Genomic DNA, 27896 nt, shown 5'->3' with positions numbered 1-27896 from the left:
CCACTACTTTATTTAATTAGTATCGGTAGAAGCCTATATACGCCAATCAAGAAGAAGAAGCGTATTTAATTTGTTTATTACATATTCATACATATTTCTATTTCATTGATCTTCCCTAAATTTGTATAGAAATATACACTCCAACTTCACATTCCGTCCAAAGTTTTCGGATAATATAAATATCATTAACCAAATTGACTTCATTAGAGGGAAGAACAATAATAAAGTATAAATACAAGAAACACAAAATGGAAATTTTTCAGTTAATAAATCCATTAATCAAGTCAAAGCGGCTACAATAAGTGTACGTCTAACAAGAATTAGAGAAACATACACATCTAAATTCAAATAAAAAAGCGAGCATGTAAACCGAAAAAAAAAGAAACATGGAAATAGATGTCGAAATCGAAGCAGTGCCAATGTCATCAATAAGTCGAAAAGGTATATTAATATTCCAAAGTTAAATAAGATGTAAAAATAGATTCACAAGCAACGGCAACTATTTTTGACTAGATAATTTTTATACACAACTTAGGAATTTAAGTAGATATATAAAGAAATCGTACAATATTGAAAACTGTTGTAATTAACATCAAAATCGTTCTCAACATTAATATTTTGTTCTTAACTTTGTTTAGTTTTATAAAATACCAAAAATTAGTATAAAATGTCATATCAAGGGGGCTAATTTATGTGTGCATAATGATCTCGATAACAGCATTCAAAAAATGTATGAAAACAGTCAATATCTACCACCCGACCTCTACTTTACAAATAAAATGATGACCGCTTCTTAACAGCTGTTAGTGCACCTTACCTCAGAATCCACATTACTGACAATATTAGTTTTGGTATTTTGGGAAGTATTAATGTATCAATTATACTGTACTTGAATTAATTATTTGGTTTTATTTGCGCGCGACTCCAATAGTTTGGTATTTCTATTGGTACGTGAACGATAAACACTTCAGAACGGCCATTAAAATGTCACCAACGACGCATTGGAAATGAATGAGCGCAAGCAAAACAAAACGGTAATGTTTAAAGGAAGCTCACTGCATGATATCACCACCATTATCTTTCCAATAAACAAAAGTAACAACTACCATTTATTGCTTGCATGGGTGCATATATTGAGTGTTTGCTCTCCTACTTGCTAACAGCTGTTGATACGAGAGACATTTGGAATGTACAATTGAGAGTTATATTTGCACTATGGAGAGATGTTGAGCATTTCACTAAACGGGTGGCTACTTCGGTCAAACAGAGAGTAACATAAATGAATAATGGCGGTTTATAGAAGACGAGAAACCCAGCCTCTTCGTTCCTCACAACCGTATACAGCTATTTCGTTAGTTTCTGTCTCGCTCTGTCCCTCGCAATGGCCCGCTTTGTTGTTAGGTGAGTGATTTCCTACGAAGATATATCTATGTCTGACGTATCGTTAAGGTTTCACTCTAACAAATGGCAAATAAATTTTGTGTATGGTTTTGTTGAGAAATGTTAGCAGTGTTTTGAGTGGGAACACAAGTGTCCATAGCGTACATATGTACATATATGAGTATTATTAGCTAACTTCGCTGATATAATGTGTATACAATATATGATTACAAAAACATGCAATTAAGTGCTAATACATCTCAAAGAATAATTCTTAAATTTATTTTTGGAGTTCATTTAAATATCATCAATTAAGTTTGTTTTGGTTTTCTATTTACTTGTTATCTTATTGTATTTTATTTTAATTTATTTACGATATTAACTAAGGGCAACACCAACAACTAACATTTGAAAGCGTATTTTTAGTTAATGTAGTATTAAGGTTAGTATATTAGAAACATGTTGCCTTCGTTTAACGATTTGAGGTATATAATGCAGAGCATAAGTATCGATATCGATTTATAAAAATATTACTTTTATTTTATAAAAACACTTACAATTAAAATGTTAAAATTCAAAATCTGTTGTTCAAACTATTTCCATATAAACTTTTTTAAATGAAATGTATGTTTGTACGTATTCATACCTAGTATATGAACCTACGCCTCATCTTATTTGCTTAAAATTATTTTGCAACATGTTGCAGCAACAATATTTTGTTTGTTCCACTCCAATGTATATAACTCACTCAAGTACACAACACTAATATAAATCCAAACTCGTTTGGTATTAACTCATTCAAAGGCAAAATTCACTCATGGGCAGAATCACTCACTTGACTTGCGATGAACGTGTCCACTGAAGATGAATTACCCTTCGTTGCTTCGTGTGTTTATGCCTACATCGCTGTAAATATATTTATTTGCTTTAGTGTTAACAACGGCGAATTTATGTGCGACGCCATATTTGTCGTTAACACGCTCCCTCACATAGATCTGACAACCATGTTGAGACAATATTCGCCGCATTCATCATACCTTTGGAGAGACGAAAGTACGTATGCTGTGCTTAGCTGGCAAAATTACACTCGACAGAGTGGCGAATATATACACAATGACAATAATTCGTGTCGAGCGTCTACTATAGCGAAGGCGGCGGGCTTTAAGTGATTAAGTCTTTTATTAATTGTAAATTATACAAACAAATAATTATATCACCGTTTAAATCCTCGAAATAACTTACAAAATATATGTGATTTGTGATGAAAAAATAGTCCCGTCTTCCGAAGATGTGTGAACAATTAATTGCTTTGAAGCAAGTTTTTTAGTTGAGTAGCAAATGAAAAGCCCAAATCGATTTGTAGCAAGTTTAACAATTGACACTAATAAGAATCACTAGGATACCGCTGAAAATGTTATAGATAGATGAACTATCAATAATAATAAAAAAAATTTAATAAATTTATTTCTATTGCGGATTGATATTATTGGTCTTTTTGATGCATGTTGAATAGAATTCTGAAACGATTTGTATTGAAAAGCGTTAAAAAAGAAATACGCAGGCAGACTCTGCCTTATATTTTGACAATAATTTTGTATATATAAAATTTTCATAATACAAGCAATTTTGTGCTATTACTATTCCTTCCATTATATTATAATATATTTTGAGCGAAGTCGATTTTAACGCACCAAAAGTTTATATTTTTGGCTTTTGGCAACTCTGTTAGACACAGCTCGGTTCACATATTTTGTTGTTGAAGAACTTAATTCAAGGCATTCGCCACTCAACCAAATAGCCAAATTCTGCTCTTCGCTCACTTTACTATTAAGGGCAATAAATTTGAATGAAAAATATACTACTATAACAGAGTGGAGAATTCAGAGAAAAATAGCGTAAATAGGAAATTCTCCGTTACCGCTGTTCCAATGAGATTTGGGAGTTATACAATTGCTTTTATACATACAAAAGTTAATATATCTTTTTGTGATTTCAAATACGGTGTTCGATTGAATATATTTTACATTAAATATAATATATCACTATATTATTTTTGTCCAAAAGTGAAATAAGTATTCTAACACTATTATATGATGAGTATAAAATTTTCTTTTGCCGATTGTATTTGCATTGGGAGATTTGTGGAGTATATTGAATTTTGGAGCGTACACATACAGACCGGAGCATTATATGCGCTCAGAATTGCCTTAATTGCCACCACCTACAAAAACCAAGCCAAAGTGAAAGAGTCCTTGTAGAGTATGTGGGTGTTAGTATATGTGGGTCATTCCAATGGGAATACAAAAGCAAGTGGCACAAAGCTGCTAACAACTAAGACAGGCGCTAATACCTTATGACCTGGAGTAACCAAATAAAAATCATCTCGGTCTCTAACCATTGCTTATAATCGGGAAATATATTCATTTACCATTTTTGAATATTTTTCATTCGTATTCGCTTTATATTTAAAAGTTTTTGAGTTTTAACTTTATTGTATATGATATTTTCTAAAGGAAAACTCAGGAATTGATATTATCTTACTCATGATATCAACTGCTACATTCATAATTACCTTAAACCCTGCCAATGTCAATTGGTTAAGTTGTTGGTTAAGTTGTTACATGTTTTTACCAATATAAAGTTACGCGTATACACACAACTCAAATTTCAATGTCAAATTTCGCTGTTTGTGACTGTTTGTTTAACTGTTGTTTCTACTGCCATAGAGTGAGGCGTGCATGTCCAAATGCCTTATTGCATTTACTCGCTTAAACAGTGCATAAATAACATTCATGTAGCTTACGTTTGCAGGTTTTTTTATAATGATCCTTTATATCTTAATGACACTTATACGAGTACATTTGAGTGGCTTGATTGGCCATGAATTCTTATGTGCGTGTCCCTTTTAGTGCCCCTCATCCAAATCGAATACCCATTTCAGTTTTAAACGCAATCTTTATAAGTTATAGCTGATGTTATGGTTGCACTCGAATGTCTTGTGCTTTACGCTCGGCTCAAGTCACGACTGGCGGCTTTGAAAAGCGAAACCTTTTTAAATTGTTTGAGAATAATAATGAAGTCATCGATTCCACGATCAGCCATATGTGATTTGCATAACTAAAATTTTACTCCAATATGGTGAAGAACAACAAAAAAGAGAAGGGCCAACCAATGTTAATGTGTGCGTTTGTGAATATACAGTATACTCTCGAAAAGTAAATTCTCTGAAAGTAAATAATCGCGGAAAAGTTAATCACCTTTAAGATTACGCATGCACCTCGAAAAAGTAAATTTTTTAATTTACTTTTCAGAGAGTGTGATAAAAAATTCGAAACGAAGCAAGCAGCGTTTTTTACGATTTTGCAAAAACACTTACTCTCTTGTTTATCGCGTCTTTTTAGTAAATAAACTCTCCTACTTGATCCACTGGTTCAAAAATGAAAACGATGCAAATCAGGTGTCAGACTTTTTGAATTGTCGTACAAAAATGGTCAGAAAATATATTGCAAAAGAAAAAAAACAAAAGAATATTCAAGATTTTTTCTCTTCATAGTAAACATATGTATGTATGTAAATGTAAATATGTTTTTCATGTAAATCCATATGTTTTATTGAAGCAAATAAATGAATGAATTTTTTAAGTTTAAAAAGTTTCCACCTCGCTTTAAAATTACAGATTGCGAATTTAAAGACTTTTTTGGAACGCTAGGTCCAAGATTTCTAGCAGGTGGAGATTACAATGCAAAACACATGTACTGGGGCTCACGTCTTATTAATCCGAAAGGACGGCAGCTGTACTACACTATTATAAATAAGCACAATAACCTTGACATAATATCTCCTGGTAAGCCGACATACTGGCCCAGTGATAGAAACAAAATACCAGACTTAATAGATTTTGCTGTAGTCAAAAACATAGATAGATCGCTAATAACAGTAGATACATGTACTGACTTATCTTCTGATCATTCTCCTGTACTAATAAAGTTATGCGAACAGCCCATGATAGTTGAGCCGAAAGTTTCTCTAACAACTCATAAAACAAACTGGTTGAAATATAGAAAATATATCAGTAGCCACATTAACATAGATTTAAAAATAAATACAGGAAGAGATATTGATAACAGTATAGAAGAATTTAATGATGTAGTAACTAATGCAGCTGTCTTGGCAACACCAAAAAGAAAAATTAAGGTTTTTAGAAACATGACTAATAATGAAATAGAAAAGCTTGTGAACGAAAAAAGGCGAGCTAGACGCGAATGGCAGATACATAGCTCTCCTTCTACTCAGCTTCAACTGAAATCTGCTGTACGTAAGTTAAAAAAAGCGCTTAAACGCGAGGAAGAATACAGCACTCAAAATTATATAAAGAAACTGTGTCCAAATTCTACCAAGCAAAACTCTCTTTGGAAAGCCCAAAAGTCTTTTAAGCCACCGGTAGATTCCAACATGCCTATAAGACAGTCAAATGGTAATTGGGCACGAAGTGACGAAGATAAGGCAAATTGTTTTGCAAATCACCTAGAAAAGGTATTTCAATCAAATTGCCCAAAGAACAATTTTAAGTTGCCAATCATCCACAATACCACAAACGAATCACTTGGGTCTATTAAGACTTCAACTACTGAAATTGTTAGTATCATAAAAGAGCTTAATCCAAAAAAATCGTCAGGCTACGATAATATTACTCCAAAAATGCTAATTGAGTTACCAAATATTGCTTCAACAGTGCTCTCCTTGCTCTTTAATGCAATTTTTAGTTTCGGATACTATCCTATTTCATGGAAAAAGTCGCAGATAATCATGATAGATAAACCGGGAAAAGACCTGACACAGCCGTCTTCATACAGACCAATCAGTCTTCTACCCTGTCTTTCTAAAATATTTGAAAAAGTGTTACTATCAAAGATGTCTCCTTTCCTTCATGAAAATAGGGTAATACCAACGCACCAATTCGGTTTTCGTGCACAACATGGCACTGTAGAGCAAGTAAATAGAATAACTAACGAAATTAGGAAGGCATTCGAACATAGAGAGTACTGTTCTGCTATATTTCTAGATGTGGCTCAGGCCTTTGATAAAGTGTGGCATGAAGGACTTTTGTATAAGATTAAAAAAATTTTACCTTTCCAATTGCATAAAACCTTGGAGTCCTATTTAAAAAATAGAAAATTTGCTGTAAAAGTAGGTGATTTTATATCTAATGAACGTTCAATAAGGGCTGGAGTACCACAGGGCAGTGTTTTAGGCCCAACTCTATACATCATATATACAGCTGATCTTCCAACTGCTAATAATGTTTTGACATCAACTTTTGCGGATGACACAGCTTTAGTGAGTCGTAACAAATGCCCCATTATAGCATCAAGAATATTGGCGAACCACTTAAGTTCTGTCGAAGAATGGCTAGCAAACTGGCGTATAAATGTGAATGAACAAAAGTGCAAGCACGTTACATTTTCTCTAAGACCAAAAATGTGTCCGGCAGTAAAAATGAACAATATTTTGGTGCCCCAAGCGAATGAAGTTACCTATCTTGGTATTCACCTAGATAGAAGGCTTACGTGGAGAAAACATATATCTAGTAAAATAACGTGCATGAAGATAAGAGCTGCAAATTTAAATTGGCTTTTAAATAAAAACTCTAAACTTAGCTTAGACAACAAAGTGCTTTTATACAATGCGGTTATAAAGCCGATTTGGATGTATGGCATTCAACTGTGGGGTACGACCTGTGCAACTAATATTGATATAATACAAAGGTTCCAATCGAAAATGCTTAGATCAATCACGTGCTCACCATGGTACATGCGCAATGAAAATATCCATAAAGATCTTGGTATCCCTATGGTAAAGAAAGAAGTAGAGGACAGCAGATTGAAATATATATCTAAACTCCGAGATCACCCAAACCCATTGGCTAATGCTTTAGTACATTCCTGCGATCAAACACGCCTAAAAAGAAGGGATATGCCTGCGTACTAAAGAGCAACGTTTCACCAATACAGCTCAATCACTTGGTTGAGCTTGTCTAGCTTTTAAATAGATTTAAGATTTTATAACTTGTTGTTAGGCTTAAAAACAAGCAGATTCAATAAATAAGGAAATATTGAAAAAAAAAAAAAAAAAAAAAAATGCATTTAATATTATAAAAACAGATAATTTATGTATATATTTGGAAAAGTAAATTATTCGAAAAAGTAAATTACCCAAAATACCAATCGATTTACTTTTCGAGAGTATACTGTAGTTACCGCAAAGTAGTAGTTCGCCGGCGTTTTTAGTTTCAGATTAGCTGTGCATATAGCTTCAAGTTACGCTAAAAAATGTTGGGGAGCATGGAACTTATGCTATATATAAATGCGTAAGTGTACTTCTTTGGGGAAGAATCAATCAAATCAAATTAAATGGCTTTATATATTGTTATATAGATGTTTTCTAATTTTTATATTCTTGTCTAAAAGCGAGCGTTTAATGTTTATTTTATCTGACTATGTATTTGATCTGTGAAGCTTAATAGAATAACGTACATACAGTAGTACGTGGAAAATATATGTTATCAGTGGAATGTGTTTCATATTATATTCCTTTATTTATTGTAATAAGTCCAAACATAAAATTTTACATAGAAAAATTAAGTTAAATTAAGTCAACAAGTCTTTTAATATCCATAATGTTAACAACAAAATAACACAAAAAATCACTATTCAGTTTATTACTATGAAAACTAATTAAATCTTGCTCAAATTTGAGACAGATTTACTCATTTATATTCTTGGTAATTTACTTTCACCACACTATATTAATGACTACAGAACACCATGCAAATTCCCCATCTTGCAGGCAGTTCTCGCTAAATCAGTTGATAGCGCTATTTTGGTTGGTTACTTTGATCATTTTTTTAAGAACTGAACATTAAAAATCAAAATTATATATGTATATTTTTATATATAAGTATAAATTCATATAATCAAATTAAAAATATTGCTTGAATAGAGTTGAGCATCATAAAAAAATGTTTTAATGATTTACTGATTGAAATTTGAGACAGAATGTATGTATATTTTTCTCATTTCATATATGTTTCCATTGTCATTTGACATTTTATACAGATATTATAATAAGTAACAAGCGTTTGCATTTAGATTCATTGATTCACGCTCATTAACTGTGAAAATATTTTTTTCAAAGCAACCGGAATACTTTCTTGAGAATGTACCTGCTGTTGGCACTTTGCGTCGTTGTCAGAATTGATATAAGTTCTTAAAAAAACCAAAGTAGAATAACAAAGGAAACATTTCACTGTATGAATGGTGATTCAGTGAGAGCCTGGCAAGTACACCACATTAGACGCGCCTTATTTTGCTGCCAACCAGAACAGCAGGAGAAAATAAATGTATTCACATAAAAATATTCATGAGTATTTGAAGCATTTATGCAGGCAGGTACAAAAAATGTATAAAGTGAACATTAACAATAAAAAACAATAACGACTAAAAATAATATAGTGATAAAAGGTTTAAAGTTCAAAAATTTGTTATTGCGAAATATATCGTCAAAGCACATAGATGTTGAAACGTTATTATTCCTGAACTTTGCATGAGTATCATAATAATTCACTCGTTTTTTTCATATAGTAAATTTCTGTGTATCTATAACAGAAAACAAGGCATGTTTCATAATAGCTATCAAAGTGTATTTTACAAATGCATGAATTTCAACGCTACCATATGGGTTTCCAACATACACAAAGATATCGTATATATATATCTATGTGTCCACCCTAAATAAGCTTATATGTATCTATGTGTGTAAATGACAATAGATGATAAATGGCAACAAATTTGGGTGAATAAATAACCCAGATTTTGTAACGAAGAAAGCCAATAGGCAAATGAGAAAAAATACGAGAACGGAAAGATTCGTAGAGAATAAAGTTTACATCAAATTAAAGACTCCACTTGGTTAATTTTTGATACCCCAGTTAACAAAAATGCGCAATTAAATTTAAAAATTAGTAGTAGTAGTATATTAGTATTAAGAAGTGCAATCATAAACAAAGTTAAAGAAAAAAAATTATGAAAAAATTAAAAACACTAAGCATTGGTGTATGATAGTATATACAAATATTTTCGGAAAGTTCAATGATATAATGAAAAACTTAGCGAATATTTACAAAAAATATATTTGTATAATTGGAAGAATGTATTTGATTAAAATAATCTCGACATATTTTTACTATGAGAAATCACGAATGGTGATTCGTACAATATAGGAAAAAATTTATTCTACCACCCTACTAACACGCACAAATCTAACCTTAAATTTCGTTAAAAGCACATAGGGATGTTATATTATGTGCCAAAAAGGGATAACATGAATTATTATGTAACCTAGCAACATACCAGAAGGCAGCACTCAAGCGTAACGAAAGCAAAAAGGCAGATTTTAGCGTACAGATGGGCATTTACATTCCTATATTTTAGACAAACAAAAAACTTCTTATTACGTAAACTTGCACACCGTTGTATGGATGGGAGCTTATTATTACGGAAAACATTACGATTTTTCTCGCTTCGAGTTTTTCAGCCCGACGAAATTTGCTTTAAATGAAATATGCTTTTGCTGGCGTTGCGGGGAAGCGAGAATCAGCAAAATACCAAGTTCTGAAATGAAAATGGGCAAACATAGAGACAAGTGTATACATATTCATATGTATGTACAAGTGTATATACACCTTATATATGTATATAAGAACATTTGTGTAGACTTCACCCCATAACTATGAGCTAATACTTAACTAAATATCTGCTTATCTCAACGTGCCAAATAAATGCGGGTATTGCACCCAGAAAGAGGATGGTGAATAAATCAAAAATAAATTATATTATGTGCTGTATTGGTGACTGTATATGTAAATAATGAATGCGTAAAAGGTGGATTGAAAGACTAGAAAGAAAGCAGAACTACCGAAAAGGCTTTGAAAATGGAGCAATAATGTAACGGTAATTTCGTTCAGTGAAAAGAACTGTAAAAACAAGAATGAGTTTTTCAATGCTTCATATTAGAACATTAATGATATGAGTTGCACAAACACTTTACCGCCCTCATGAAAAATAATTATAATTATATTTATTTGATATCGTTAACATTCTTATGATCTTTTCAGTAATTTCGTGGTTACATAAACAACATTACAGTATAAACTAGAGATCTGCATTGAGTACTAATGACTAACTCATGAGCCAAACAAATTATTGCAAATGAGTACTAATACTAATATCAAAAATGACTAATGCCCGGTTTCACAGTTCGTACTTAAGTTGTGCCCAAATAAAATCTTAGCTAAGCATTGTTGTTGACTGAGTAGTCATTTGCGTTTCACAGTCGATGCTTATTTTCTATAAAATTCTATTATGATATATGGCAGCACAATGAAAAACATTTGTTTACAAATACCATCTGACAAATTGAAATTATTGTTGATGAAAAATAAGTTTGCGACGAATAAATAAATTTAGAATCTGGGAAATGGATGGAAACAATAAAAGGACACCGAATTTCACCGCAAGCGAGTGGGGGCACCTATTGCAACTCGCAGGAAAGCATATAACCGTCATTGAATGCAACAAATTCCAAAATTTTTTTCAGCAAATAATTTTTATTTTATTTTTTGACAAATAAGTCAATATTCAAAACAAAAATCAGCTGTTACTTAAGCACTGCTTAAGTCTCCCATTTTCAGTACTTAAGCAGAACTTAAGTATGAACTGTAAAACGCAATATTTCTGTTTTATCTTAAGCACAACCTAAGCACTGACTGTGAAACCGGTCATAAGACTCATTTCCACCAAACCAAAAATAATCATAGTATTTCTACACTTATATGTGTGGTCAATCCTTCAGCTGAATTGTTAGAGAGGGAAAAAGGAAAGTTTAAAGTAAAATTTTTGCCTCCTAATGTGACATCCTTGCTACAACCAATGGATCAAAGTGCTATTGAAACATTGAAACGACTTTATAGAAAACAACTTCTACGTAGATTGTTATATGTTGAAGAAGATAATGCAGGAGTCGTTTTATCATTTTTTAAGGACATGAATTTAAAGGAGTGTTGTTACATGGTTGTAGATGCATGGGATTTGATTGAAAGGAAGACTTTAAGCAAGGCTTGGAATAGAGTACTTAATCGTGCGAATGATAATTCAATAACCAATACGGATGATTCTATTTTGCAGGATATGAATGAGGTAATGTCAAAGCTTCAAATATGTCAGGATTGTGATGATGATGATATGAAAGAGTGGGTCACTTGTGACAGTAATGATCAAGGCTTTCAGATTATGTCTTCAGGAAATGCATGAAGATGAAACAGAGGAAAACATAGAAGTGGAAAATTATACAGGACCATCTCATTATGTAGCATTTCATGCCCTGGAAACAGCTCTCAAGTGGTTTGAAAAACAAACAGAGAGTTATGCTGTGAGTTTACTACAACTGAAATGAATTCGTGATATAGCAGCAATGAAGAGAAAAAGTTGCTTACGTCAAATGACAATTACCAAATATTTTAAACCAAATTAAACCTACTTATTTCCTACCTACTTATTTCATGATTACCAAATCCAAATTACCAAATACATATTGTAAAATAATTATTCGTACATACGTTCCTAAATATTTTATTTCATGATTAATGCTGCAGTTTAGTATTATGTATGTAATGTAATATAAGAAAATATGCGCATACATACATAAGTAAGTGTTCATTTCTTAATAAACATTGATTTTCGTTGATATCTATTTGTTTTTCTTCATACATTCGATTATCCGAATGCCTATCGACAACAATTAGTCCGGTTAATCGAGTTTCTACTGTATATCAATTTTTTGTATAGACTTGTACAAAAATTAACGAAACTTGATTTTTAAACAAATACCTACAGTTAGGGAGGATAATACCTATCATCATTAATATATGTGTATAAAGTGTACTCTAATGCACATATAACAATTGCTAATTTAGTCGTTTAAAGCCATTAATCATTACATCTGGTAGAAGCAGAATTGATATTGCACACAATATTGCACACATACCCTGTAGGGAAAGCAGGTCCAAAATAATTTATGAACTTTGAAAAAATATGTATAGTATTAAAGAAAGCCTATAAACATATAATTTATATTTGAACTACGCTCATTTATTATTATTGAATTATAATCTAGCCATCTTGTTTATAAATAATTGTAGATCTTAGGACATATGTTCAAACTACGAATTCTGTCTTACATAATGATTTGAATGCCAATCAAATATGCGTCCAAAAAAGGGCTTACGATATTGCAAAACAAAAATAAGAAAAAGCGGATTTCATCTAACATGGGAATAAATTTAGATAATTTCATCAAGAATACCATGTTAAATATACAATTTCTCAAGAACAAACGCCTGTTTCTTTCTCTAAAGTTGTGAATATTTTGTTTCTCTTCAGGGTTTGTGCAGCTTTTACACATGATATGGCATGTGTTGGCGTTTAAAAGATAAAATAAACCAGCGTGCGTATAGATGAGAGTGCTGCTAGAGGGTAAGAAATATTGTGACAGGAATAAATTATAATTATGCAAATACCCTATGACAAATAAAATGGCATATAATTTAAAAACTTGTAGCCAGCATAGCAGAAAATAAGAAAATAACTAAAAATGTCCAAAAGATGGTACAAACAGGTTCACTCCAAAAGCAAGTGATAAGCAAATTAAAAGTTTTTTTGTTTTGTTATTTTGCTTGTTCGTTTCCAATACATTCCAATAGATTCATTATTATACACAACGATGAACTTTTATTTTACAATAAAAGAAAGCAAGCAAGTGGAGCTATATTGATAAGTTACTATCATCAAAATTGACATACTTATTTTTTGCCCTAGGTCTGTGTGAAATACAGAAAATCCAACATTTGACAACAAACTCGTATCTATATCTGTTGCAAAAGAACAAATACAAAAGCGAGCTGTTTGCTACTTGCTGCCATTTAACTAAATTGCTGTATCTCAATAGAGCAATTAAACTACGTTGGCGGCAGTAGTATAATGCTCGACTGCACTACAAACTCACACGGTAAACAATTGGATAACTGGCGAGGTGACGCTTCATATGTGGGCAGGTACGTTCATATACTTAAGCAAACAAATAACAAAAAATATACATGTTTTCCAACCCCGTGCAAAAACCATATTACTAATAATGTCCAAGTTCTCCCAGTGAAGGCTGAGGATTTCAGGAGTTCTGCATCTCATTTAGGCATGTAGGCTATAATACACCTATAAATTTTGCAAACACGCCACGAGCCCAAAAGTATGATTAAATTAACTGGGGTTGAGCGAGTTGCTGAATTGTCCGGTGCAGTATGTGAGTCGGAAACGGAACTACCGGCCATGCTCACATAAACCCATTCACATTAAATGCTGTACTAAACCATAGCTTTTCCTATTGGTGCGGTGTAGATATGTCTACTTTTGGTGTCAGCCTAAACCATACTAATTCGTTAATTGCTGTTTTAAAGTAGTTTTGGCTCCTACGAACAACGGCACGCCTTTTAGTATGAAATTAGGCAGTTAACGATGAGCAGTTAACGAATGTTAGGCGATAGAAACGAAGCGTTAGTCCCTTACGATAATAGTAGCGTATTCATACACTTTTTCAATAACATATAATTACATACTTATAGTACATACAATATTTTTATGCCACTATTTGCGATATTTTTCGAAATTTGTATCACTAAAAAGTTAAGAAAAAATATAAATCAAATCCACTTTTACGCATTAGCTATTCAATACATTACATTAATGAAAGTAATTTGAAAAGTCTCCCCTTTCCTTATTTCGATTTTGTTAGCTGAGTGCTTTATGGGCACTTAGTATCTTTTGTTGTTGCTGAATCAATTCGCCTGTTCGATGAACGTAAATAAATACATTGTTACCAATATATAATAGGGTTTCATCTTTGTATGTACATATTAAAGAGTATTACACTAATGTAGGAGTTTGAGTTTTGCTTTGTAAACCGCATTCATGTATTTCCTTTATTAATTTTCTAATGGATTTTACGTTTCTCTCTTTCTTTCGTACCACAGTCTAGGATAATATGTTTTTTATCCATTTATTTAATGTGTCTACGCAAGCGTGTGTAGTCAATAGAAGGGGAATAGTGATAGAATATTTTATTTCACAAGCAATTGACAAATATGCCCCTGAAATTGGCTATATATATAAAAATATCTACGTGTCATTAGTCATTGGCATGTATATAGGTATGTACAATATATAAACAGGTATTCACATACTCTCATGTATATAGGATTGATTATTATATTTTTTAGCTATAATATAATATAAGAATTGTTCTCTAGCACTTTGCGATAGCTTTCCATCAAATAATGCAAGAAACCTAATTATAAATCAGACTATTTACCTGTATTTTTTTTCTTTTTATGGCTTAGATTGAAAATCTCGAATCGTTAGAAAGTGTTGGGACCTAAAATTCATATTTTCATTTTTGCTTTAATATTATGTTTTTATATATACATATGTTCATAGGTGCGTGACCATAAGACATTTGAAATATTCATTAAACCGCATCATGCAATCAAATTAGTACTTTTGTTGTGCTAAACTGTTTGACAAATGCATGTAATAGTTTTATTAAATTATCAAATAAACAATTTAATGTGCAACAAATTGCTGCATAATGTTTTCCTATATTCACTACATTTTAAACTCTTACTAATTTTGTGACATTAATATATATAACTAATTCTCCCATGCGCATGCAAGTCATTACGATCTTATCTGTATTAATACATTGTGATGTTTTCAGAGAGAAATTTTCGAATATAATTAATAATTGGCTAGTGTTTTCAGAAACATTTAAAAGTACAACATTTAGAATTTTATAATCATTTGAATATGTTACCTTCGGTTTTCGATGCCCAGTCGACTTGCACATCATCGCTTCTTCGGCATTGAACTTGACTTTTCTTTTCAAAAATTAATATTCACTTTGGAGAGGAGAACTAAACACGCAATCAATAAATAACACAAAATTCAAAAAGCTGTTATAATGTACTCCCTAATGTAAGTAAATACTTTTCCTTGATTTTTAAGTTTTAGAACAGTAAAAAGCGTGTGTGTAGTGGTTTTGTGTATGTTTGTAGATTTTATTTTCATTCATTTTTTGAAAAGTATGCTTTTGGTTTAAAAAAAAGACAATACTGGTGGAGGTGTAAGTGTATAAAAGCATCAGCAAATTATTGTGGGAGGGGATCAAATATAGTTTACTCAATTAGTTGCACATAATAACGTTTATCAAGCCAATTTCACAGTTGCTTAACCTATTTAATTAATAATAAAATCGGATAAGATTTGTACAAATCTACTTCCAAAAATCAAAAAAGGCGACATTTTCAGAGTGTACAAAATTTTCCTTAAAAAAGCGTTATCCATGTGTAGATATGAATGTCGTTGGCTGAGAGTGCAAACGCCTAATTTTTATAAAAAAGTTAATAATTTAGTAAAATAGCAGAACTCAAAAGCTGCATTAACGTGAGTTTTACGTGAAAATGCAGTTTTTTGGGAAAATTTGATATATGCAAACAATTTCAGTAAAATATATAAACACGTGCGAAATTTTATTAAAATTATTTTATAGAATAACATTGACCAATTTAGATGCAATACCGTTGAAAAGTTCAGATCAATTAGTACCGAGCAGGTCTTGTTTTTTTATTTACAAATATGAGCCGGTTTCTTTAACCAAAAAGGTTCTTTCAAAGTTTGCTCACTAAGCCAACGACCTTAATACCAATAATTTTAGAACAAAAATATGCTTCAACTTTGCATTATTATCGTATATGTATATGTAAATATGACTTGCAAAATATAATTAATACAAAACAATGTTAAAAGGGGATTTGTAAAAATCAAAAATTTGTGGTCAGTTTTAAATTATTAATAATGGTACTTACCTAGCCAATCCGGAAGAAGTGAGCCCGCAAGAGATTCTGAGTATCTCTTACCTGAAAAGAAGAGAAAATGTAGTTAAAAATATCAAAACAACATATTTTGAAAGAGTAATCTTGAGAAACCTAACATTGTTTTAAGATGATTTTTTATTTTTTTTTGGTACATTCTTTCAAAAATATAAAACGTAATTATAATTATATAAATAAAATTATAATAAAAGTTTAAGTTTTGATATATATACATATATATAAACATAAATAAATTAAAGCATGTCTGCTTTTAAATGAAACATTAACCAAGCCAGCGCAGGTAAATGACATTTACTCCACCTTAGCTATCGTAGTGTCTTGGCTGGTGGCTATAAAACGCATCTGACACATCATACTTCGCATGACTAAGGCACCATCGCATTGGCCTATGCATTTACATTCGTTACATTTATGCATGTGTATTTACATGGCTACTATTATATGTAGAATTATATACAGGAATATGTTTAGAATGGAAGTGTGAGGTAATAAAGCAAATATTAATAAAAAGACGGGGAAGTCGCGCCATATTGTCAGCCAACAGCATTAAATCAACATAATATACAAACTGCGAGGTGTATTTTTGTGCCACAAGTCCCAACACAATTTCTTCACGACTCAAATAGAACTTGGAGCGCATGAAGCAAGAGACCCCGGCATGAGAGTGGAATGAGTGGAGTTGCAAACATACTATGGCAGCGAAATTCTAATCTATTATCTTGCAGCAGCCACCTATATCTTACAGCCAAGTAATCTTAATTTATATATATCTTTGTATACGCATAAATAATGTTCGTCTCGGTGAGCACCTCGCTTGCTCGTAGAATTTTGAAAGCGCGTGTTATGCGTCAGGTGTGCATATTAAAAGTAAATTAAGTCAAACAAGCCGATTTACACAAGTAAAAATGTAACGATATATATTTGAAACTATGTATTTTTAGCTCGAATTACCGTCACACTGTATCTTCTATAGTCCGAACACTCACTTTACTGACACTAAATGCTTTCTTGTTTTTTATATGACATTTAGACATTTGCATAAATTCTAAGTAAATACAACTTGGCGCCACTAAGTCTACGGAATCCAAAGGCACAACAAATATGCTGTGCAGAGGTTAAGAGATGTTTTAAGTTTTAAACCTAACGCTTCTTTATTACTCCATGCGCACATATTTTGAATGGCGGTATCGGTTTATAAAAATCAATTTAACAAAATTCAAAAGAAATTAACTTATTTTAGTTTTATCCCAGTCATCATTGTCTGAATGAAAAGAAAGATGAACATTAAGTAATGTTGGATTATTGTGTGACATGTCACGATATTTGGTATTGCAAATTATGTCCATACTCTCGCAGCACAAATAAAAAATCTGTTTTCAAAGGATGGTAGATCTGGGTTTATGTGAATTGATCTTCGACAAACACACTTTTTATACTCTTGCAACAAAAGTTGCTAAAGAGAGTATTATAGTTTCGTCCACATAACGGTTGTTTGTAAGTCCTAAAACTAAACGAGTTAGATATAGGGTTATATATACCAAAGTGTTCAGGGTGACGAGTAAAGTTCAAATCCGGATGTCTGTCTGTCCGTCCGTGCAAGCTGTAACTTGAGTAAAAATTGAGATATCTTAATGAAACTTGGAACACGTTTCCTTGGCACCATAAGAAGGTTAAGTTAACCAAAAACATATAAAGAGCTATAACTAAGCCATAACTAAAGTTATGAAAATAAAATTTGGAACACAGAATCGCATTAGGGAGGGGCACATTTGAATGTAATTTTTTTGGAAAAGTGGGCGTGACCCCGTCCCCTAATATGTTTTTTGTATATATCTTGCAAACCAATAAAGCTATATAAACCAAACTTTCTATACAGTCCAAAAATGAAAGAAATCGGATAATAACCATGCCCACCTCCCATACAAAGGTTAAGTTGAAAATAACTAAAAGTGCGTTAACTCACTAACGAGAAACGTCAGAAACACAAAATTTCACAGAAATTATAGCAGAAGGAAGCTGCACTCAGATCTTTTTACAAAATGGAAAATGGGCGTGGCATCGCCCACTTATGGGTCAAAAACCATATCTCAGGAACTACTCGACAGATTTCAATGAAATTCGGTATATAATATTTTATTAACACCCTGATGACATGTGTGGAAAATGGATGAAATCGGTTAACAACCACGACTACTTTCTTTATAACTCAATTTTGAATTCCATCTGAATCCTTCACTTTATAATATATACATTAGCAACCAATGATGATAGCGAAATAAAACTTTACACAAATACAGTATATGATCTATGGCATCACTTGTGAAAAAATTGTCGAAAACGGACTATAATTTGTCAAGGCCCCAGATATCGAACATGTTGAACTCAGCGCCTAAGGTTAAATTTTAACCGAAAATATGGGTAAATCTCTCAGCTAATTTAATGTAATTCAGAGGAAATTGTTTTCTTCCAATAGTCTGTCTCTGTTCCAAAAATTATTAAAATCGGGTCACAACATCTCCTAGCTCCCATATACATAATTATAGGTTTTCCAAAAATATCATCCCCTAGCTCCCATATACCTCATTATAGGTTTTTCAAAAAATCGTTGGGCTTTATTACGCATATATGTATTGGTTAATATGTGCTATATCTTAGCAAAATTAAGTGAGCGTATAGTATTGGATATAGTGTACCTTGCTGGTGAAATTGAATGAAATCGGTTCAGGAATTACCTCAGCCCTCATATCTATATATGACGATTTTCGTTATTCTATTAAACTTTATGCCGAATTTATGGATAAATTTGTGCGTTATCTTAATAAAATTTCTTCAATAAATTGCGAGAGTATAAAATGTTCGGTTACGCCCGAACTTAGCCTTTCCTTACTTGTTTATTCTGAAAAGTCGTGGTCCGATTAATAACTGATGCTGGGTCAAATAAACTTAGTGACAATTTGCATTTCCTTTCCTCATTAAATTAACTACAAAGATAATACAATAAGACCGCATGTGCACTAGTTTGCTCACATAGTTATTGCGGAACTTTCCTATTTCATAAACACCTTGAATGATTTTAACAAAATTGGGTTCATGATAGCATTATGATGATGAAGTTCGAAATTTATACAATAACCACGCCACTAATCAATCAACTTGATTTAAAATATATAAGTTTATTATAATACTGTTAAATAACAAATGCTTAATCGATTCACTTTTTAAAACATTAACAACTTGAAATATCTCGCACGTCTTTGGGCAGCAGTTGAACTTTGCCCTTCCTTACTATTCAATACTGTTTTCGTAAAATAACAGAGTAAAACATATATTTATGTACATAATAAAACGAATACCTGCACCACCAACACCAAAGTAAATGTCATGTAGCTACTGTACTAATTGTAAATCAGAAGGAGGCACACTAACTTCGACGGCAACAAAGGCTCTTCTAATTCTGCCTCTGTCAACATAAGTCTTAGCCACCTCCAGTTGTGCTTTATTTGCATTCACATACACAATGACACCAAAATATGCGCAACTTTACATTCGGTTTATCTATATTGTATTAGTTCGATTCGATAACGGAAGAATATACGAGTGGCACTTGTATATATCCATACGAGGACGAATTTATGTATATGTGAACGTAAGTACATGGGCAATATGTTCTCTATTAGATTTACTGAATGGAGTATGGCAGAGTGAAATTAAATAAATTATCAACATGTTTTGTACTTCTTATTTGGCACAATATGTGAAGTATTCACAGTACCAAAGATGGAACTCTTTGTCAGGATAGTGAAAAAGTGAACTATAATAATATAATATATAATTTTTTTCCAATGTAACGCAGCTTGATAAACACCATTTTTTGTTTTCTGTTCCTGAACTGATCTGAATACTTTTGCACTGAAATGGCAAATCGTTGGAACTCAAAGGAATTCTGGAATCAAGCATTCTGCCCCTTGTCTTTCTTTCAAAATTCTTGCCACTATTACATTAGCAAGCTAGCACTATAACATTCGATAGCTGCGTCACAATCAGTCTGGATCCGAATATGCCGTTCTTCCAACTTCTAGAAGCAATTCCAAACTGTTTTTAACACACTTTTTTATTCCGAAAAGTCGTGGTCCGATTAATAACTGATGCTTGCTCAACAAAACATAGTGACATCCAGTAGATTTGATAGCCAACGCAACGCCATTTTGAGATCGTATTGTTGCCAATATCAATGATATCAGGAACGTTTTTCCAATATACGGTTCAGTACATTTCTGATTTGACGATTTGGCGCTGGCATATGAATGTATGGGAAAAATGAAAGGGCTGTTCTTAGGCTTTTCCCGGCAATTATTCGAAATTTTCTCACCTTTCCTAGATTTCCACAAACTTTTCCAGACTAAAATTAGCCAAACCAGTTCAGCCGTTCTCGAGTTTTAGCGAGACTAATGAACAGCAATTCATTTTTATATACATATATACATACATAGATAAATGAAGAACCGGTCCAACGATTTTTTGGAAACTTCACATAAACCATCTTCTGAATAGTCCGAACAAAGCCTAAACATTTGGTTTAAATCGGTGAACCCGTTCTTAAGTTATAAAATTACTACGAAAAGTGGCATTTCTTTTTATATATTAGATATAAGAGTATACAAATAAGTATACATAATACAGCATTTATTATAACATAATATTCAAAAGTAACGAGTATATGATTATTCGATTTTTGTTGCATTCTTGACATCAAATACTAATATCTTAAATTCACCTTATGTTGCATCATTTTTAAACATTATTTCAACAATAGTTTATGTTCTAGTTCGCAAATATTAATCAAATATCCTGTACGTAATTGTGTATATAGAAAATCCGTTTAGTGACAATTATAGCATCTGTCTTTTCACATGAAGAACTTCCGATATAATGTCGTAGACGATCGTTTATTAAATAATACAGATAAATATGCAATTACACACTTAAGTGGTTCAGCGGCTCGCTACTCGTTTCAATTGGACTGCTGAAGTATCGATATCGATAGCGAGCACTGTTTGCTGCTGCCTAAAGTTGGAATTGGGTGTGTGAATCAGAGAACTGCAATTATTCCCTTTTTTGAGTCATTGGTTGAGTAACATAAAAAGTAGTATTAGTTCATATAAGTCAAAAATCATCAAACACAAAGATCCACTAAAACACATTTACGCACAGCACACAAAGCGAGAACATGAAAAATGAGTAAGTTTCTCTTCATACGAATCGTTGAAGTGCTCAATTGTCTCATGAGCCAATAATTCAGTCAAGTTAAACAAAAATGAGCCATACCACCAAAATAACACCAATAGTATAGCTAAATAAATAAAGTGATACGAATAGGATCAAAGTAAAACTGACGAAGGCTGTGCCGCCGCTAGGCAAAAGTGCCCTGCGGGAAATGACTAAGGATGTGTTTTGTTCTTTGATGTCGTGTATTACATTTAATGTTTTAAGTTAATTAATGACAGTAAAGTTAATACTTTTAGGTTCTAATATATTTCTTTTAATAGTAATGTATTGAAAATAAATAAAGACACACGAAAATGCATGTTCAATGAAATAATGAAACATGTAATGTGACAAAGTTCCTACTGGGTATCTTTACTTTCGTGCTCAGCTACGAAGTCACAATTCCACTCATGCCGATCAGTGTAGCGAGCTCATTCAAGTTTATTTTCATCGTGACCAATGAACAAGTGAGTAAAATGAAATTTTTAATATACGCTCGTTTGAGTCATAAATTGACGGCACATATAAGTGTAGAAATACTATGAGTTTTTTTTGGTTTGGTGGAAATGAGTCTTTGTCATTTTTGATATTTGTATTAGTACTCATTTACACCAATTTGTTTGGCTCATGAGTTTGTGCACTAATTTCATTATTACTCAATGCAGATCTCTGGTGTGAATATATACGAGTACATACATATGTATGTAACTAATAGTGATTTTCGTTGACACGAGTAATAACACTCGTCCGCTTATTTTCAATAACTAGCTTGTCCGAATGTACATAAACATGTAAGTAAGTACATGAGACATACGTCCCTGTAGGACGTTGCATATTTCGAATTTGCTAGTTTCCTTAACTTTAATATATGATTAGTACAGCTGTTGTTAAAAATTTAACGCATGTATTTGACAAATATACATAAATATGAATATCTAACTGCTGGTTCATTGAAGTTGATAATTAAACAACGCCTTTAAGATAGTATTTGAAAATATTTGATGTTTAAGTCATAAAATACTCATTTGAAGTTACTAAACTAGGTATATACACAAAAGTTTACTGTGCTTTCATTTACACAATCCCTTCCAGCTTCAATATCTAACCACCCTCTTTGCCCGGTAGCCATGCGTTTAATTTATTTATTAGCGTTTCATTGGTGAATTTATGCATTTCGAATCCCAGTGTCGAATAAATTTAGTCGAATGTGAAAATTGTGCATTTTGGCATAGACTGAATATGTCTTTGTATACATACATGCAATCGTTCATGCTGTGTATAAGTGAGCATACACATTTTTATGCGTTGTACGTATACATACGTATGAGCGTATTAATCGTGGCTGGATTTTCATTTTAAAATATCACATGGCAATATGGCATGCGGAATAAACTAAAATAAAAAAAACGCTACTCAAAACAAAAAAAAAGCCAAATGAAATAAAGCAAGTGCAAAAAGCTGCGGCAGCGGAAAAACGAACTTAAAAGCAATGACAAATAGTGTGCTGAGATAAAAGACACGCATGCTCGCATGTGGACATACATACGATGGGTGGGTGTGTGTGCTTTGATATAAACGTGTTGCCACGAGCTTCAACCGGTGGGCGGGTGTAGAAGGCGCCGCAATGCGATCTGATGCGTTGCGGTGATTTATTTGCATATAAATGGGGCGAAAATGCAAAGTTATACTCACACTTAACAATACTAATACTTATTTACAAACATACAACTGATTTCATTTATATAAATCGCACATACCTACGTATATAAATACATATCTTTGTACGTACAGTGGAACTTCCTTATAGTGAAAAGGGGACCTGAAAATCGCTTCACTATATGGAGACTTCATTATATAGAAATTCATTTTTTTTCTTTTGTAATTTTATTTAAAATAATCAGTAAGTTTGGTTTGAATTACATTCTTCCATTTACATTCTACATTTTTCAAAATCATTTCCTTATTTTTTAGAATATTTGATAAAGTGCTGGGAAGTATTTCAAACTGATTAGCAATATCTTTTTTTCGTACCTTCCCTTCTTTAATTTTGTTAATAATTAATAGCTTTTTTTCAAATGAAATGGTGCTTCGATGCGTCATTTTTACTTCAATTTCATAACACAACTGAACTCATACTACAATGTACATATGTATGTATTTTCATTTTGAGATTCCCCGTATTACATTTCTACATTTCGTTTATTTCTGAGAATACGCAGTTACAAATAATTGAGTGTAACCGAAAACATATTTAACAAAATTCACTATACGGAGACAAAAACGTATGAAGCTTGATTTTCAAGCAGTAAAATTTGTTCATTATATAGAAAACTTCACTATATAGAAATTCATTATAAGGAGACAAAAATGCACCGAAAGTAGAACCAAAAAGCTGTGTCTTCAAAATGACTTCATTATAGGGAGAGCTTCATTGTAGGGAAGTTCACTATAAAGAAGTTCCACTGTATATCTACGTTGGTGCGGTGCCACAATTGTACACATGTGTACTTTGCGTATATTTATGCACATATGCGACTGCCATCAATCCAAGTCTCCGAACATACATACATACATACATACATATATAAACAGGATACATAGGTAGGGGTGAGAATGCGGTTCATAGTTGGTGTACTGTGACATTCGCAATCGAATCAAAACTAACTAACTCTAATTTTATTGTGCGTATTTTATTACAAAGTGGGTAAGTTTTTATAATGTTTTAAGGAAAATTGCGCGATGCTTCATCGAGAACCCAAAAACTTCGGCAGTAATCATTGGCAAGGGACTAAACTTCTATTGCCGATGTCCATCCTAAAACTGTGAGAAATATTTTGCATTCACTAAAATATTCAAAAGACTATATGTACCACCAGAACGACTTTTGGAATACCGTAATCTTTACTGATGAGTCAAAATTTAATTTATTTGGGTCTGACGGACGTCGGTTTGTGTGGTGGAAAGAGTGTCAGGCTTTGAATAAAAAACATCACAGTGAAGCAGGGAGGTGGGAGCGTTATGGTGTGGCGTGCAATGGGTACAAAAGGCCTCAGAAATCTTTTTTCCTCGATGGCGTAATGAACAAAATTGATTATTTATGTATATAAAAAAATAATTTGGCCCAATCAACTATCAAATTAAATATTTACTTTATTGCCTTGTGCAAAACATTCAGCGTTGATAGTTGGGTAATGTCTATTATATCACGTTAAAAAGTACTGCCACATCCTCCCCAGAACCCTGACCTTAACCCTATCGACCACTTGAGGGCATACATGGTGGTTCAATTACGAAGGCTAAGCGTAAGAGGCATAAATGAGGTTAAAGCCGCACTTCAGGGTATATGGGAGAACATATCGCTAGATACAAGAACAAAACTTAGTTCATTCTATGAGAAGAAGACTACAAGCTGTCGTGGATGCCAAGGGTGGTCATACAAAATTCTAATATTATAGATTAATTGTTATACAATGTATTATTTTGAATGAAAGGATAGTGTACAAGTTTTTTTTGCCCCCGAATTACGAGAAGTTTCCGTTTTTATGAAGTTTTTGTTACTAACATGCATTTTTATTTAAAAAAAATACATTTACTGTTATAAAAACAATAAAATTGGTGTTTATTTACTTTTGATTAATATTTATGTTTTAAGAGATATTTAATGTTAAAGTCATAACTCGTTGCTGTGAGAGTTTCATTTTTACTAGATCTTTAGTTTCAGGTTTGAACTAATACAGTAACTAATTTTAGTGAATGTTTGTAACGAGAAAACAAAGTGAAAATTTAGAAATCGACGAAAAAAAATAGAATATTAAATTTTTATGGAATGTTGCTTTTTTCTAGAGTTTAGACCGTAGCTGTTCATATTCACACCGTCAATAAAGCATTAATGTATGTAGAAAATTAAAATCTGCTATATGGAGTGAAAGTTGAATAGCATATTAGACAAGATCATACGAGAATTCAATCCAGAAATGTAATTATCGAATTTATATGATATGTGTGAAGGATAATTTTTTTTGTACTTTGACCGGCTTTAACTAAAGATTTCTTGTGTATTTGTAGCATATTTAAATAGTATATATTGGAATAACAACTCTAGCAATAAATTTAGGCCATATTAAATAACAACTGCAACTGTTGACCAAATAAACCGTGATATCCACGACCACAAGCTAACAAATACTACATATGTAAGAACATACATATGTACTTCTATATGTGGTTTGTACATACAAAGTAAACATTGAAACACGCATATACAAGAACAATATCATATTGAGAGTTAATTTTGCAATTGTATTTCAATATCAATAAATTTACACATTCGACGTGAAATATGACTACAGGGTTTGATGTTAGTTTGGTAGCAGTTTGTTTGTTCCTAAACAAGTGATGGTATTATATTATGAGTATATATGCATGTATATTTGCTACATATTCATTGAAGACAGAGTGAGAGAGATCAGAGAGTTACAGACATTTATATATAGTTCTTAATTGCTGTGTGTATATAAAGGTGGTGAAAATTTTTGGAGAATGTTTATCTCATTTTATAGTTTCATACTAAATTCTACTTTTACTCAAAAATGCCGTATTCAAAAAACGATTTTTTTTTTTAATAAATTCATTGATTTAATTTGTGATTATCAATAATAATTGCTGATTGATACGACTTCAACTGTTAATTGGGAATGCTAATAAAATGTAATTAAATTCTGCACTAGATAAAACATGATATACATGATATATATATGTATATTCTATATGAATTAATGTGTCTATATAAACTTTACAGAGATGGGATATTCACAAGATTTAATGATCCTCATTGTTATTTATTCGCAAAATTTTGTTTTGCTCATCAATAATTAATTAACAAGTCTATACTCACATAAGCCGCCGTACGTCGGTGAACCTAGTTAATTGACAAGTTTTCGCAATATAACTCTGTGTTAAGTATGTGTATAACTCTGTTACAAGCATATTTCACATAAGGAAATTTCTATTCACTAGTGCACGCAAATACGATCGCTATTATTGCGGCCATTAAGCCACATCCCACTTTCGACACAATCCTCATTCATATTTTAAGGGTTGCAATACTATTTCCTTGCTATCTCTTTCAGTCTATGTACCTCTCTTGCCACTCAAATTCTATGCTTGTTCAGTTTTCAATACTTTCACCATTCTTTCAGACTAGTCTACCTAGTATCATTGTAGAGAAGTGCAAGTGAAAAAAAATCATACTGTAGATTACAATTGGATACAACAAAGATCACATGATCCAAATACGGCGTGTTTTGGAATTAAGTTTTACCTAAAAAGACTGAAAAAAATGGGCCAGTCAGGTGAAAATACGATTTAAATAAAATATGTATGTAGTAGTAAAATATTTTATAAATTCTGAGAGTAATTTATTTAAGTAAAAAAGCAAACGTTTTATTACATGAAAAAGTAATATTCTAAATGAGGAATTGTGACATATTTTTTGGCACAATAATTATGAACACGAATTTCTCCTTACAAACTTTCTGTAAATAACAAATAAAAAATTTCTCAAAAAAGCACATTATAATTTTTCTTAATTTTTTAAATAAATTAAAGAGCATAAAACTGCAACGCGCTATAGCAGATTTATTACACAAATCTTTAGTAAACGATATTGGTAATGGGAACACTCAAAGTAAGGACTGACATAAAGATAAACAATATTAAAACACAGCAGCTAATATTCATTAATAATACGTACATATATGGATGTATAACGAGTTCTAATAAGTAGATTTCCAACTGAAACAAAAATATTATAATTACAAATAAAATACAAAGTGTATTATGAACTCTTCTTCAACATATTATGCTACCTTATGCTAAACATGGCTTTTCAATATTCCGAAGTAACAATGAGTGGTGCGCAGCGAGACTTGTTGGTAAACGCATATAACAATACCATAGGTTTGCGTTGTGTCGCATTGGTCATTTTGACAATCTACCTGCATATGCACCCATGCAAAATAGCGAATTGTCTGCTGGCTTGCCTACCGAGCAGGCTTGATTAATCCACCTTGTTCATTTTACGCTGTCAAAGTGACATTTGAGACTTTTTGCCGCAAATCATATACGTGATATCAACAACAACTACGAGTATTATAATCTCAACAAAACTCGGACAGCCAGAATAAAAGCAAGCAAA

General features: G+C 32.1%; 1 protein-coding gene across 4 annotated transcripts in view; it reads right to left on the bottom strand.

The window, feature by feature from the left end:
* Ubx_2 (homeotic protein ultrabithorax) overlaps positions 1–27896 on the bottom strand; it is a 116191-nt gene that overhangs the window by 60760 nt on the left and 27535 nt on the right. For 3 of the 4 annotated variants that reach the window (XR_008469954.1, XM_011191950.3, XM_011191951.3), the window contains one exon: positions 16409–16459. The exons of the other annotated variant lie outside the window; for it this stretch is intronic. Coding sequence is in view for 2 of the 3 variants with exons in the window: in XM_011191950.3 (XP_011190252.1) it covers positions 16409–16459 (51 nt within the window). In the remaining variant the exon portion in view is untranslated. The remainder of the gene's footprint in view (positions 1–16408; positions 16460–27896) is intronic. 4 annotated transcript variants of the gene reach the window in all.

Source organism: Zeugodacus cucurbitae, chromosome 2 (genome assembly GCF_028554725.1).
Source record: "Zeugodacus cucurbitae isolate PBARC_wt_2022May chromosome 2, idZeuCucr1.2, whole genome shotgun sequence".
Taxonomy (NCBI): Eukaryota; Metazoa; Arthropoda; class Insecta; order Diptera; family Tephritidae; genus Zeugodacus; species Zeugodacus cucurbitae.
Note: the sequence above shows the minus strand (reverse complement) of the source record. Positions and strands in the feature narration are given on the sequence as shown.